The sequence below is a fragment of the Pyrus communis genome, chromosome 7, assembly GCF_041283825.1.
Source record: "Pyrus communis isolate YQ-2024b chromosome 7, ASM4128382v1, whole genome shotgun sequence".
In the NCBI taxonomy this organism is placed as follows: Eukaryota; Viridiplantae; Streptophyta; class Magnoliopsida; order Rosales; family Rosaceae; genus Pyrus; species Pyrus communis.
The window spans coordinates 2086170-2100293 of NC_142571.1; the positions used below are offsets into that span (position 1 = coordinate 2086170).

Genomic DNA, 14124 nt, shown 5'->3' on the forward strand with positions numbered 1-14124 from the left:
CATTAAGAGCCAAATAGTTCCACCATTACATGAATGCAGAGTTGGAAAATTAGCTACTGGTCTCAATTGATTGAGAGCAATTTATATGATTGTGCATAGTAATCTGTGGTAATGATATAATGGTATGTGTTGAAACTTTACACATATCCTTGTATTATTAACGGAGGAGGATTCTATACCCTCCTAATATTTCTATCCTTCCATGCCTTCCATTTGTTATGTTTGAAGGTTCCACCATAAAACCAATTGGCAATATGGGTAGTAGTCCAAAACCATATAAGCACATAGCAAACCTTGTTCCTCACGGATGTGGGACAACTCTCAGCATGTTCCCGCACGTGTGGCGGATTTTCAAACCTACACGTGGACAACAACTGGGTGACATAGAGCGCGTGTGACCGTTTAGCTTCACACGAGAACAACCCGCTCTGATACCATGATGAAATTGAGGTTCCACCATAAAACCAACTGGCAATATGGGAAGTAGTCTAAGACCATATAAGCACATAGCAAACCTTGTCCCTCACCGATGTGGGACAACTCTCAACAAAAATATAGGCCACGTTTGGTGCCCTGTTCCAAAATTTTAATCCTACCACCCACCAGTTCTATTTTCCACATGTGCTAGCTCTTCCATTTGTTATGTGAAATATGTCCAAATTCTGTACCGATCAATGAGACTAAAACTTTATCCAAGTTTTTCCAACTTTCTCGAACTCCAACAATATCCCACAGTTTTGTATTTGATTCGTGAAGAGTTCATCTAGAAAATTAAAACAATAAGTTGAATAATGTGGGTTGTGTTTGTACGGGAGAGTTTCGAAAACACAATCCACAAAAAGTATCCATTTAAATTTTAAATCTAAGACCTCTGTATTTCGCAATATTTAAATTGTAGAACGCGTTAAGTTCTTCGCATTAAGTATTAATGTACAGAGGCTTGGTTCCAGCTTCAATGGTACAGCGCTTTATCCATGTTTGAATCTTGTTCTTCCTGCGCACTTGAATCATGTCTCACATCTCTCCATCATGGTTCTTTACAAAGGTCAACTCCATCTTCACCTTGTCTTCTCTTTCGACCTTTTTGTACACAAAAGCACTTGCAATTACCCCATAAACACAAAAATTTAGTGTGCTCAAAACTGCCAGCACCCAATAGAAGTAATCGAGGTGAGCCCTATTGATATTGTCACCAAGCCATTTGTTTCCATTTCTTGAGGTAATTAACTCCACAGCAGATATAATCCAATTGCTAATGAAGCTGCCAACTCCTACAACACTCATAGACGCTGCCGCTCCCATGCTTCTCATTTGCTCCGGCATTTGATCGTAGAACAATTCTTGAAGTCCAACCGCGGCGAATGCATCTGCGAGGCCAAGAATCAAGTATTGTGGGAGTAACCACCATACCCTCATGGGTATTATTGCTTTAGGTTTATCAATGAGATTGTAGTCTTTTGCAATGTTGAGCCTTTTGGCCTCTACTAGAGCCGACACAACCATGAGGAGTATGGATAGAACGAGCCCAATGCCGATTCTTTGTAGCACAGTAATACCCGAGGGGTGTCCCGTATATTTTCGGGCTACTGGGACAAAAAGCCTGTCGTAGATTGGAACGGCGATTAGGATTGCAATGCCAACGAGGCCTTGAAGTGATGCCGCAGGAACCTGGAAATGGGGACCAATCGATCGGATGGTTGTGCTACATTGTTTGGTGAAGAAGGTGTGAAGTTGGGCTTGGATTACACCAAACATTAGGCAACTCAACCATATGGGGATGAGTCGAAGGACGAGCTTCACTTCTTCCACTTGATTGAGAGAGCATAGCCTCCATGGGTTTCTAGTTTTCGTTGATGCATCTTGTTCGTCTATGATCATTGCCTTGTCCAAGCATCTGCATTATTTTTTGTTTTCATTATGCTACCTATGCTTGTTATGTGTAATTGATTAGAGTATGAATCTCGTATTAGAAAAAATAGAGCCAAGGTACTAGCTGTCTACTTTTACTTTATGACAAACGGGGAAAAGCAGCCAAGGGAAAAAGAATATAATCTATGAATGCAAGTGGACAATATAGAAAGTTCAGTCGATGAGTATCTAGCTAGACGTACACACACGACAAAGGGAAGCAGACCAATACTTTTAAAGTTTGACTTTAGGACACTAGAGGTTCGGACGTCTACGTTTTCTGTTAACCGTCTATGACTATACATCTATATCTTTCTATATAACCTAAAATTGTTAAGTCATTCGTTACGTCATTATATACGTGTTCGTTTTGCACAAATGAATGACAAAGATGTGATCAATTCTGATCCACTCTTAATCCAATGGAAAGATTCTTTGTATTTCTTATTTACATACCCAATAAAAGATTTTCATTTGTGCTGATCCTTCATATGAATTTTTTATTTTTATTTTTTGAAAAAAAAAAACAAAAAAAAAATGAACAGTTTGAATGATGAGAACACATTATAAACATTAAAGAGTAGTACTTTATGCGATATTAAGTTTGTACCTGAGTTGATTAGTACGAGCCAAAACTAGAGGCTGCGACTGACGTTGTAGCATGGCTTCACCCTTCTCATCTCCATGGTAAACTCCCTCGCAATTGAGTGTCTCAATGATATGACATTTCCGAGCTGCTGCAACGATCACTTGTGCCACCGTAGTAAAAGGGCTCCCTGGAGGCCTTTGCTTTCTGTACCTTTTAGTTCCCACCAAGAACGATACTAGTGACAAAACCAAAACCCCTGCCAATATTCCAAACCCTAATCCCCACCCAACATTATCCTACAAGTGTAGTAATTTCAATTAATTAGTGTACAGAACTAATTAATTTATCAACAAGAAAAGAAAAAAAATCTAATTACCTTTTTTTGTGACATTTTGATGACTGAACAGGAAAAATGGTAAGATTAGTAATGTTTCATCTTTTGGCAAACGATAGGACAAATATACTAGGAGTTTTTTTACGTAAACCACGCAATTATCTGAATTCACCCCACAATTTTTTATTTATTTTGTGAAATGCAGTTTTATCCTTGAGGAAATACGCCCACATCCTCATCACCTGACATTTCTCCCCCTCCCAGACAACAACCATCGGCGTCCCTCACCAACCTCAAAGCCATCTTTCTTTCTCTATCACTCTTGCAAGTGCTTTCAAAATCCATGAGCAAGGAGTTCCTTCAATTTAAAACTTGATTTGCAAGTTCTTTGAATTCAGGTTCTTATTTTGATTCAATTTGTTCTTGATCTTTTAATGGTTGAGAATTTTATGGGTCCAAAATCCAAAAAAGAGAGGGAGGGAGAGGGCGATAATCAGGCTGGTGAGGATCACCGGCGTCGTGGTCGGGGATCGCGGAGGGTGCCTGTAGGGGGAAGGGGGTTTGCTAGGTTCCTTTTTCTTTTCTTTTTTTCTTTTTTTATTTACATTTTAAGGGTAAATTTGGAAATCAAACACTTTAAATTTTTTGTAGGGTGTAATCAGATAAGTAGTGGGTCTAACTAGAAAAACTCATATATACTAATTTCTATTAATTAATAAAACATTTATTGTCAATCAAAATCTTATGAAATTACTAGTTTAACTTTCTAATTAAAATAGAACATAAATAAGAAATATGTGGCAGAAATGTAATTTCACACAACAAAATTTTGCTGTTTTTTTTTTCAAAACCCCACATACATGTAATCCAAATATATTTCTAATAATAATAATAATAATAGTAAACTTTCCACTTCCACATTCTCTATCACTCTCTTCCTGTCTCCTTCTATTTCAAAAAAAAAAAAAAAAACAATTTTCTCACACACGTTTTGTGTGCGCCCATATACTATTTTCATCTAATTAAATACATAGATAAGCATTTGAACATATTGATGGGAACACATTACTATAGCCAATTTGACTAAATTCATGTATATAATGATTAGGATTAGTAATTTTTTAATTTTTTTTTTTAAACCTTGAGGTTAAATTTGTCATGACATATTAAGATATATAAGTCATTTAATATTAAATTTTAAAGTAAAATATATATAATATTACCTGAGATACTAATAAAAAAATCTTATTTTTTGTGTACTATTATAATCTAAATACTTTTGGGAGGTTGTGAGAATCTAAAAGGTAATTATTATTGCCACTCAGTACTACAGTTTGATGATATTTCTGTTCGTTTAGAAATAAGAGGTATTAGATTCGAATCTCGTAGATAATGAATTCGAAACTAAATTAAGCTGCACATTGTGTAGCTTAGCCGAACTCCTTCTTTCCTTATTGTAAAAATATCGATATACTCAAAAAAAAAAAAAAAAAAAAGTAATTATTACCTGGAGATATACAACTCCTAGTGTGGCAGAAGTGGCACCAAACACCAACCCCAAGTACCACCAGTTGAAGAAGGAGCTCTTGACCTTTATCTCTTCCGGCGTGTTCTCATCGAACTGGTCTGCTGCAAATGTTTGCACGCATGGCTTCTGCCCACCTTGAGCCACGGATAAAATGTATAGCGCCACAAAGAACACTGCTCGGCGACTTTGTGAAGGAATTACTGAGACGGACAGAGTCAAAAGAACCATGCCCTACAATATGATATAAAAGCTATGAACACAACTACACAAGGACATCTATACAATCAAACATGATTAATGTTTTCTTGTCAATTAAACTGGCAACGTTCTATACGTTTATATTATCAGACTATAAATCTGAACATTCGGAACATATATTCAGGGGAAAAACTCTTAGATGATTTACCAGGAAATAGATGGTGACAGAGAAGACGATGGTTTTGAACCGACCAAAATATGAATCTGCAAGAAAGGCTCCGACGACAGGGAAGACTGATGAAACACCAAGCCAGGTGTTGACATTCTTAGCCGCCGTGGCTAAGGGCTGGTCCAAAACATCTGTGAGGTACATGATGAGGTTACTTGCCAACCCATAGAATGCGAACTGCTGGGCCACCTCAACCGCTGCAAATAAAATTTAATTAAGCAACAAATATACAGTATACTCATGAAAGATGAAACTCCTATAAATTTTCAGAAAACTTAATGAACTGAATATAAATATTCGTTGCCAAAAAAAAAAAAAAAAAAAAATCAAATCAAATAATTGTGGAATTAAATGAAAAATAAGGTGCTGGTAAAACAAAACTAAAAAAATAAGATGAAAACAAAATTTGATTGCTTACAGATGATGAAAATAGCAGCATTCCAGCCACCCCTACTGGGTTTTCCATGTGCAGTAGAAGCAATATTCATAATTGATAGTGTTTAGAGAGCTGAAATATTATTGGACCTCCTCATCAAGAGAGAAAAGTAGTTGAAATTTCTCCGGAAATTTGGTGGTTTACATAGTTTTCTCGTTGACTTACTATCGATCGTTATAGTTTTCTAGTTGACTTACTATCGATCGTGTTTCTGAACGCATATATATAAATGCATGTGTGCGTGTGTGGTGGGCAATTAGAATTTACAAAGTTATTTGGTTTGATGCTATTGGCCTTTTATGCTTATAAGAATTATTTTAGGAGGCGTAGTTTGTTTGCTGTGCACCCCAAGACAGGAGAATCCAGCGCACATTTCATTGCATGATTGCATAATTTGCATGCATAGCAACGAAAAAATCTTCTGCGTGCCCGACATACGTCCCAACATATGAAGTGTTATAATACAAGTAGTTGATTTTTTTTTTCTTCAAGAATCAAACTTTTTAAATTATAACATTTAGTGTATCAAACTATATTCTTGACATATTGAAAAATTTCTCCATGACAGGAAGATATATACCCACGTAACTATAATTCAAGTTGATGAATTTTATACAGGAAAATAAACTATTAACAAGTCAACTCTTCATCCATACACAACCGACCATTATAAACGTTGTCAATAAGTATTTATTGTTAATGACCCTTTCAAAATGTTATCGTTGATGATTTAGGGGGTAATTTGTCTTAGCTAGGCAGTATGGTACGTATACGTACACGTTATAATGCCATAATAATTTAATTTTAAATTTGCCATCTACAAATTTATTTGTTTTTAAACAAAAAAATAAAGTTATAGAATAGTCGCCATCTACAAATTTTGAATTTAAGATTACTCACTTACAAATAGAAAAAATATTAATTTGTACTACTAATTTTTTTTTCAATGTAAAATTATTATTTTTGTGATGGTGAAAATTTGTTGGATTGTGAAAATGTGTTGCAGGTTGTGAATTACTATTATTTTACTGTTTTAAGGTTTTGGGAAATGCTATACTATTAGGGGAGGTTGTGTCGAATTTTTTGTACAAATTTGTAGCTTAGGGTTTTCACCATTTAAGTATTTTTGGCCAGCTAAAAAAAACACCAGGGGGCCTAGTCGAATGCTGAAGGAGTTAGAGGGCGTACGTCAGACCAACTCCAAGATCAAGATTACGTATGACCCATGACATTGTGGAGTGGCTACCTCACAGCAGCATAGCAGCATTGCTAGTAGCTGTGGTGCTGTTATTCGAGATAATTGTCCTTTTCAACAAGAGTCTTGGGCAGAAATTCCCGAGGAGACGAAGATATTGGTGCGAGACAAGTTGTCGGTTAGTATATTAATTTTTAGCCTTTATCATTTTTTTTAATTTTGTTTACAAATATTAAAAACCAAAATATATTATCTTAATATTATTAAATTTGTTACTATTATTTTATTATTTTTCATATTCGTAGTGCATTTATGATTTTGAGGACATATCCCCTGAGGCCATGGCCTACTTAGAGAGGACCTTAGCAATCCGGTACAAACAATGGAAGAACAATTTTCACACGTATTTTAAGCGATGGGATGATCCGGAGATTGCTCGACTACATGTTCCAGACGACTTGAAGGACCGGCCAGAGGATTGGGAATGGCTCTGCAAACATTTTACGGACCCAAAATTTGTAGTATGTACATAATATTTTAATAATAATTTATTATTGTACATGTTATTTTTTTTAAGCTTTTTTTATTAATTTATTTCAAATAGTCGCATTAACATGTATACTGTGTGTTTAACAGACGAAATCTATTGCTGGCCAGAAAGCTCGAGAGTCAAAGACACTTCTCCACCATTCTGGTTTGCAGCCCTTTTCGTATAAGCTTAAGGCACGACGTGAGGTAAAAGTATTTTAACTTTGAAGTTTTATACAATTTATTTTTTATTATTGATTAATAAAATTTTCTTAATGTTTTTTTCTTCAGAAGGGTTCTAAGTTCCCAGAGATCGACATGTTCAAAGACGTTTACATTCAACCTGGTAATGAGACCGCTAATCAGCTTCATGTAAGTATATGTTATTATTCTTATATGTATGAATCGTTCAAATATTATTTATATTTTGTTATTAAACATTATATGTTTTTTATTTATTATTACAGGCTACTATGGAGGAAAAGAGCACTGCTGTTCTCCATGAAGCAGCATCCCAGCTTCCCCCGAAGACCCCGATCGAGGACCTCATGATACCTGAGGATGTAGGTTTTCAAATCATGACTGATGTCCTGGATCAGAACTATGGTCGTCATCGTGGCAAGGTTGTTCGAGGTATGGGGAAAGCACAGATTTGTGAGACGAGTGCTTCTTCTTCCAGATCGAACACAACAGAGGTCGATGCATTGAAGGCGGAAGTGACGCACCTGAGGACCGAGGGCGAGCAGATGAAGGCACAGCTAAGAGCCCAAGGCGAGGAGATGAAGACCTATGTCGGGAGGGTGCAAGAACTTGTACAAGCCATACAGATGTCCGGCCTCCAAATCTCGCTAACTCCACCTTCGACCTTAGAGCCATCTCGCCCTGCCGATACCCAGTAGCCTGATGTATTAAACCTAGTTCACTTGTAGTTTTTTCTTTTTTGTTTGGACACCTTGTATGTACATTTTCATATATTTTATAGTTAAATACTTTTGCTTGGTTAATTAATTATTCTTTAGAATTTAATTACAATATTTATCAAAAATTAATAAAAATAATATTTTTCACTAAAACAAAAAAAAATTATTTCTCACTAAATAAAAAAAAAAAAGGGTTTGCGCGACGCACTCCCTAGGATGTGCGTTGCGCAAAGCCACTTTGCGCGATGTATGTTATTTCTTCATCGCGCAAACCCTAGCATCACTGCCTTGGCGCGACGGTTAGAGCGTGATGAAGGTTGTGTTGCGCAAACCCTTGTGCAACGATTTTTGACTTTGCGTGACGAATGTACGTACGTCGCGTAAAGTGTTTTTTTTACTAGTGTAAGTGGCAAGATTACTACTATTTTTGAATTACTATCTTTGGATGAGAAAATTTTAAAATTCTACGTAACTTTAGATTTAATTGTTAAAAATACATTGCAAGAATAATGATAACTCCTCAAAGAATTAAAGCCAAATCTCAAACATTACAAATGTATTACAAAAGGACTTTGGAAATGATACTTTTTAAGGTGTCATTTGAAATTCATCTCTCTTATATATATAACATGTAGTCATTCACAAAGTCCATCCACACACTTTTGAAAGTTATCCGAATCTAGTTAGCTTGACTAAGCACCTGTCTACAAGAATTAGGGTGATTTAAAAAAAAAAAATTGATCAAATATTATGAGTATATTAAAAATGTTTATGCAAATTATAAATATGTCAATTAAATATTGTGGTACACTAATATACCTAAAACATACAAAAATTATAAACTCTGTCACTCTATTCTATACGTATGGCATAGTATAATATCATAGCTGCTTAGTGCTGAGATAGCTTTAATATATAGATATATATTTTTAATTAAAAACCAGTAATAGATTTAATATATAAATGTATACAACTAATTGATGAGATTATTAAGAGCAAGTGGTATTCATTGTCCACGAAAAATTTGTGTGAGCATTGATTTTGTATGTCATCCCTCAAAGACAATATATATTTAATTGCAGTTTATTACTTGTTTTTTTATACAAGCAATACTACTATTTTAAATTATACTAGCATATGGGCACAAACAAAGTGTGTGAGAAAATTTTTTTTTTTTTTGTTTTTGAAATAGAAGGAGAGAGGAAAAAAATGATAGAGAAATTTATTTATTTACTTATTTATTTTTTAAATTAGAGATATGTTAGAATTACATGTATGCGAGGCTTAAAAAAACAGCAAAATTTAGTTATGTGAAATTACATTTCTGTCCCATATTTCTTATTCATGTTTTCTTTTAATTAGAGGGTTAAACTGGTAATTTCAGATGATTTTAGTTGACAATGAGTGCTTTTTTAATTAGTAGAGATAAGTTTTTTAGTTAAAATGATCTCTAAAATTTACGTAATTCCTCACTTTGGTCTTTGAGATTTTGAAATCGATGGACGTGGTCCCTAAGTTTGTCCACCATCAATCATTTTGGTCACTCAATGAAAATTCTCTATTAAATAAGGATAAAATGACAAAAATACCTCAATTTTTGTCAAATCATTTTGGCCCATTGTTAATTAAATTGAGGATATTTTTGTCATTTTGCTCCTTATTTAACAGAATATTTCACGGAATGACCAAAGTGATTGATGGTGGAGAAACTCAGGGATCACTCCTATCGATTTCAATCTCGGGATCAAAGTGAGTAGTTATGCTAATCTCAAAAATCATTTTGGCTAAAAAGCTAAATATATATATATATATGTGTGTGTGTGTGTGTATTTTTAGTATATCGATATTTTTATACTAAGGGGAGGGGGAGTTCGGCAAAGCCGCTCTATAAGCAACCTAATTTGGTATCGAATTCGCCACTCATGAAATTCAAACCTAAGACCTTTCAATTACAAGTGAAAAGAAATACCACCATACTATAGTATTGAATGACAAAGTTAATTATATATTAAAAAGGAAGAAAAACGTATAATAAGTTGAAAGAGGAGTACACATTCATTGGAACTCTCCATGTGAAGATTAAATTTAAATGTAAGCTTGCATTCCTTGGTCACGGGGTTACTAAGAGAATATTTATGAAATAATATAATATACGAGGCTGCTTAGTGCTGCACCTCTGGAAGTATTAAACTCTATATTAATAGTGCTCAGTGCTCAGTGCTGCACTTCTACTATTTAATTTGATTATAGGAGCACGGTAATCAACAAAGCCAGTCATCCCTACCCTAAAAGAGAACAATTTCATCTAACAATGGCTATAGTTTGGTACAATATTAGTTGGTCGGTTAACCATCTCCCAATAAGGGCATAACAAAGTGATGCAGTATGATTACTTAAACCACTAGTTTCTTACTCTTCTTATATTTCCTTCATACGGCTCAGCGGGTAATGGTACAATAATTTGCCCCCTAAATTATATAAGGATAAACTATTACGAGATGATTCAATAATTGGGAACAAATTTTAGTCTTGTATTTCACATGTTCCGTCTTATGTTGGTAATCAACAAAATGTTGAAATATCTATATGAATCTTTTATGCAATTTCGGTACTGCATGAGTCAAAATCCTGAGTTTAGCACCTTTAAATACAATTATCAAATCAGATCCTCTTATTCAAATTAAATCATATCTCCAAAATCTAAGATCCGTAGGTATCAAATCAAATCATATCCTCTATTCAGGTCTCTTTGTATACACAGTCTGATTATTGCCTTCAATCCCTAACGTTCAAATTTTGGTCTCTAAATTCAATAGGATTTGTCATCTCTCAAGGATTCTTCAAATCATCTTAATACATCAATCTCAAATTACACGGAAGCGAGGAATAATTTTTGGAAGTTTCTTTTCCTTATATTTTAAGTTGAAACATTTACATCCTCGACTAAACTTTTTATGAGTTCCGAGACTAATAAAAAGGGGTATGATATCTACACATCCCATTTTACTTCTCACACACCTTTTGATAATCTATGTCCGTTGATCTTCTTCAATTCATTTGATCCGACGGTCAAAAATTAAAAAGGTGTTTGAGAAGTAAACTGGGGTGTGTGGATATCACACCCCAATAAAAATTAAGAGCCAAATAGTTTCACCATTACATGAATGCGAGTTGGGAAATTAGCTATTGATCTCAATTGAGTGAGAGCTACTTATATAATGCATGTACATCGTTATTGTGGCATTTCATGATAATTTTGTAATAGTATGTGTTGAAAACTTACACATGTCATTGTATCATTAACGTTAACTAATCAGCCAAATACTTTACATACAAAATGAGGCGAATCTAACGTCCCATCGTTAGTTAATAGACTGATCTTAGAAAACAAGCGAGGGTGATTTTAATAGCTCGAAGCTATTGGCGAAGCTTTTTAAATTAACTACGTTTGGTGGCCTCTTCCAAAATTTTAATCCCATCACCCACCAGTCCTATTTCTCACTTACATTATAATCTCATCCACCATAAAAAAATTAAAATTTGAAATGCTATTTCACAACTGACCATTATTTTTAAAATAACCTCTAATATATGTAAATTCTTTTTTAACTTTTAGAAGAATAAATATTAATATGTTTTTTTTAGTAAGAACCATTGTTCCCTTCTTGAATCGCAGCATCACACCTCCATTACCCTAATCGCACCCACACTCCCAAGTAATCAAAACCTTTGACACCTACTTGGTGACATCTCCTTTGAGAAGAGAGAAGAATTGAAGGGGAGGAGAGAGGGGGGATGAGAGAGAAGGGGGGAGAAAGAGAAATAGGGGACAAAGAGAGCAAAACGGCCAAAGAGAGATGATAAAGGGAGGGGGAATAGGGTAGGGGCATTACCAGTTATATGTTTATATATTAGTTATGTGTAAATAGTAGTGTTTTGTCACATTGACGAAATGCATATGTAATATCAATTGTAACTCCAATATACTCCACTTTGGAGATTAATGCATATACAACAAATTTCTCAAATGTTGTCTTATATATTTTTGGTATTTACCATGTTCAATCAACTTGACATCAGAGCAGTTCGCTCTTGGTGACCTATGTGTTTTAATTTGTGCCCACTTTTTCTTAATATCATGCCCTAAGTGTTCAGTTAGGGTTTGTGTTGTTGTAATTTCCTCTGTTAGACAAAACTGTGAACAAGGTTGTACATGAACACTAATCTACTAGAGTTGTCATGAACTACAATCTGCTATAATGTCATGAATAGCATTTCTGCTACAGTGCATGCTACAGTGTTTCTCGTAAATTGTCTCAATTCCACTGTGTATCTTATGTGCCGTTATTGTTCGTGTTTTAGCTAAATGACTCAATATATTTATAGTGTTATTATGCACCTTGCTAGATCAAAGATGTGGATAATTGATATTGGGGCCACTGATCATGTGACTGGTGACCCTAGAGTGTTTGATGAGTTACTTGATTATGTTCGTGATCCGTATATTACCAGTGCAACTAGAGCACCTTCACCTGTGGAGGGTGAAGGCATTATGTCTCTTACTTCGTAACATCGAGCTTGTTGCTTGAGAAGAAAATCCATTTATTGCTTATGTAGCTTACCCCTTAGACCTTTTTTAAGAAGGTTCTGTTACTAACATGTTTACTTTCATTTATGTAATGTGTTTGGGTTAAAGGCAATGCGAGCTCCGTATGGAGGATTTGTGGATGCCTCATGCTTATGTTAAAACTTTCCAAGGCCTGCCTCATGGTATCCAAGTTGAGAGAGATAAATTAAACAAGTATGGCCGCCCTATATTGGGATGTACTATAAAACTAAAATTGAGGTTATCCGATAAGAATTACAGTATAGCAGTTTATGAATGTCTATACAATGGACTTGATTTTACCAAAGATGATGAGAATATTAATTCCTAACCATTTATGCGTTGGAGACCTATTTCCTATTTTGTGCCGAAGCAATTTATAAAGCACATGATGAAACAGATGAATCAAAGGGCATTACTTGAACGTTACTGTAGGTATATGCGAAGAGATGATCAAAATAGTTGTATTTGCCATAGAATTAGGGGACCTTATCACTGATCCATGCTCTACTTGTTCCTAACGGTAAGTGCAATCTTTTGTTAGTAATAAAACTACTTGATACCTATATTGTTCCGCTCACTTTTACTTCATGTATTGTTATTTTCAAGATCTTAAAACTCAGAAGATATTTGGTCGTGGTAAAAGAATTGGGGGTTTGTACATCTTGACTATGAAGGATAAAATGGTTTCAAGTTCAAGTAATCATCAAGTTTTAAATGTCAAAGTGGATACAAACATCAAATTTGTTTGTGACATCGAGATATTCATCATTCAGTTATTTACTTCACCTTTCCTTCTTTGTTTCGCACTTGCAGTGGTTCAGAGTTCAAGTGTGAAACATGTGTCATGGCTAAGATATATTGTGCTTCCTTTCATTGCTTTGTTCCTTTTATTGATTACTGTACTCGATTAACTTTCTTCATTGAAATGGTGTCTACTCAGTTTCAAACTAAAGTTAAGATTTCAAGTCTGATAATGGGAGAGTACATAAATCACACTTTGGCATGCTTATTTCGAGACCAGGTTGTTATTCACCAGATAACTCCTTTGTTTACACCTTAACAAAATGGTGTGTATGAATAGAAGAATCGTTAAATAATGGAGGGTACTCACTCCTTGATGTTGGATAAGTTTGTTTCTAATCATATATCGGGCCATGTTATTTTAACTGTTGTGTATTTTATCAATCGTGTTCCAAGTAGGGTTTTGGATTTTTACACATCGCTTGATGTGCTTCCAAAACATGCCTCTTATGTCTCTATATCCAAACTTTCTTCGAAGGTGTTTGAGTACATGGCTTATGTGTACATCTACTCTCATCAGCGAAGTAAACTTGAAACATATGCTTTCCAATGTGTGTTTATTGGGTATAATAATAATCAATAAGGCTACAAGTGCTATCATCCTCCGACCAAAAAACTTATATTACCACGAATGTTACCTTCCACGAGAAAGTTTCGTATTTTGTGAAGCCTTCTTCTGACTCTTCACTTCAGGGGGACATGAGGTGTGAAGTGTGGAGTTAAAGAAATGGTGTGGATGATGTGTTGCAGACTGCATTAGACACAGAACCTTTTTAGCTGCACGATATAGACCAAACAACCATAGAAAATAACTTGGCGACTGTCATTCCTGAGCTCTCTAATGACCCG

The 14124-nt window shown here is 34.9% G+C and overlaps 2 protein-coding genes across 2 annotated transcripts; one reads left to right on the forward strand and one right to left on the reverse strand.

Moving 5' to 3' along the window:
- Positions 1–707: 707 nt before the first annotated feature.
- On the reverse strand, positions 708–5499 carry LOC137733174 (protein NRT1/ PTR FAMILY 5.4). The gene is made up of 5 exons (XM_068472333.2): positions 5205–5499; positions 4766–4983; positions 4339–4590; positions 2519–2793; positions 708–1894 (listed from the first exon to the last, which is right to left on the reverse strand). Exons 1-5 carry the CDS (start codon positions 5272–5274, stop codon positions 1015–1017), a joined length of 1695 nt encoding a protein of 564 aa, XP_068328434.2. The 5' UTR covers positions 5275–5499; the 3' UTR covers positions 708–1014.
- A 1246-nt stretch (positions 5500–6745) lies between these two features.
- LOC148695441 (uncharacterized) lies at positions 6746–7893 on the forward strand. The gene is made up of 4 exons (XM_088696341.1): positions 6746–6938; positions 7054–7152; positions 7237–7317; positions 7413–7893. The coding sequence occupies exons 1-4, from the start codon at positions 6759–6761 to the stop codon at positions 7842–7844; spliced, it is 792 nt and encodes a 263-aa protein (XP_088552467.1). The 5' UTR covers positions 6746–6758; the 3' UTR covers positions 7845–7893.
- Positions 7894–14124: the final 6231 nt, after the last annotated feature.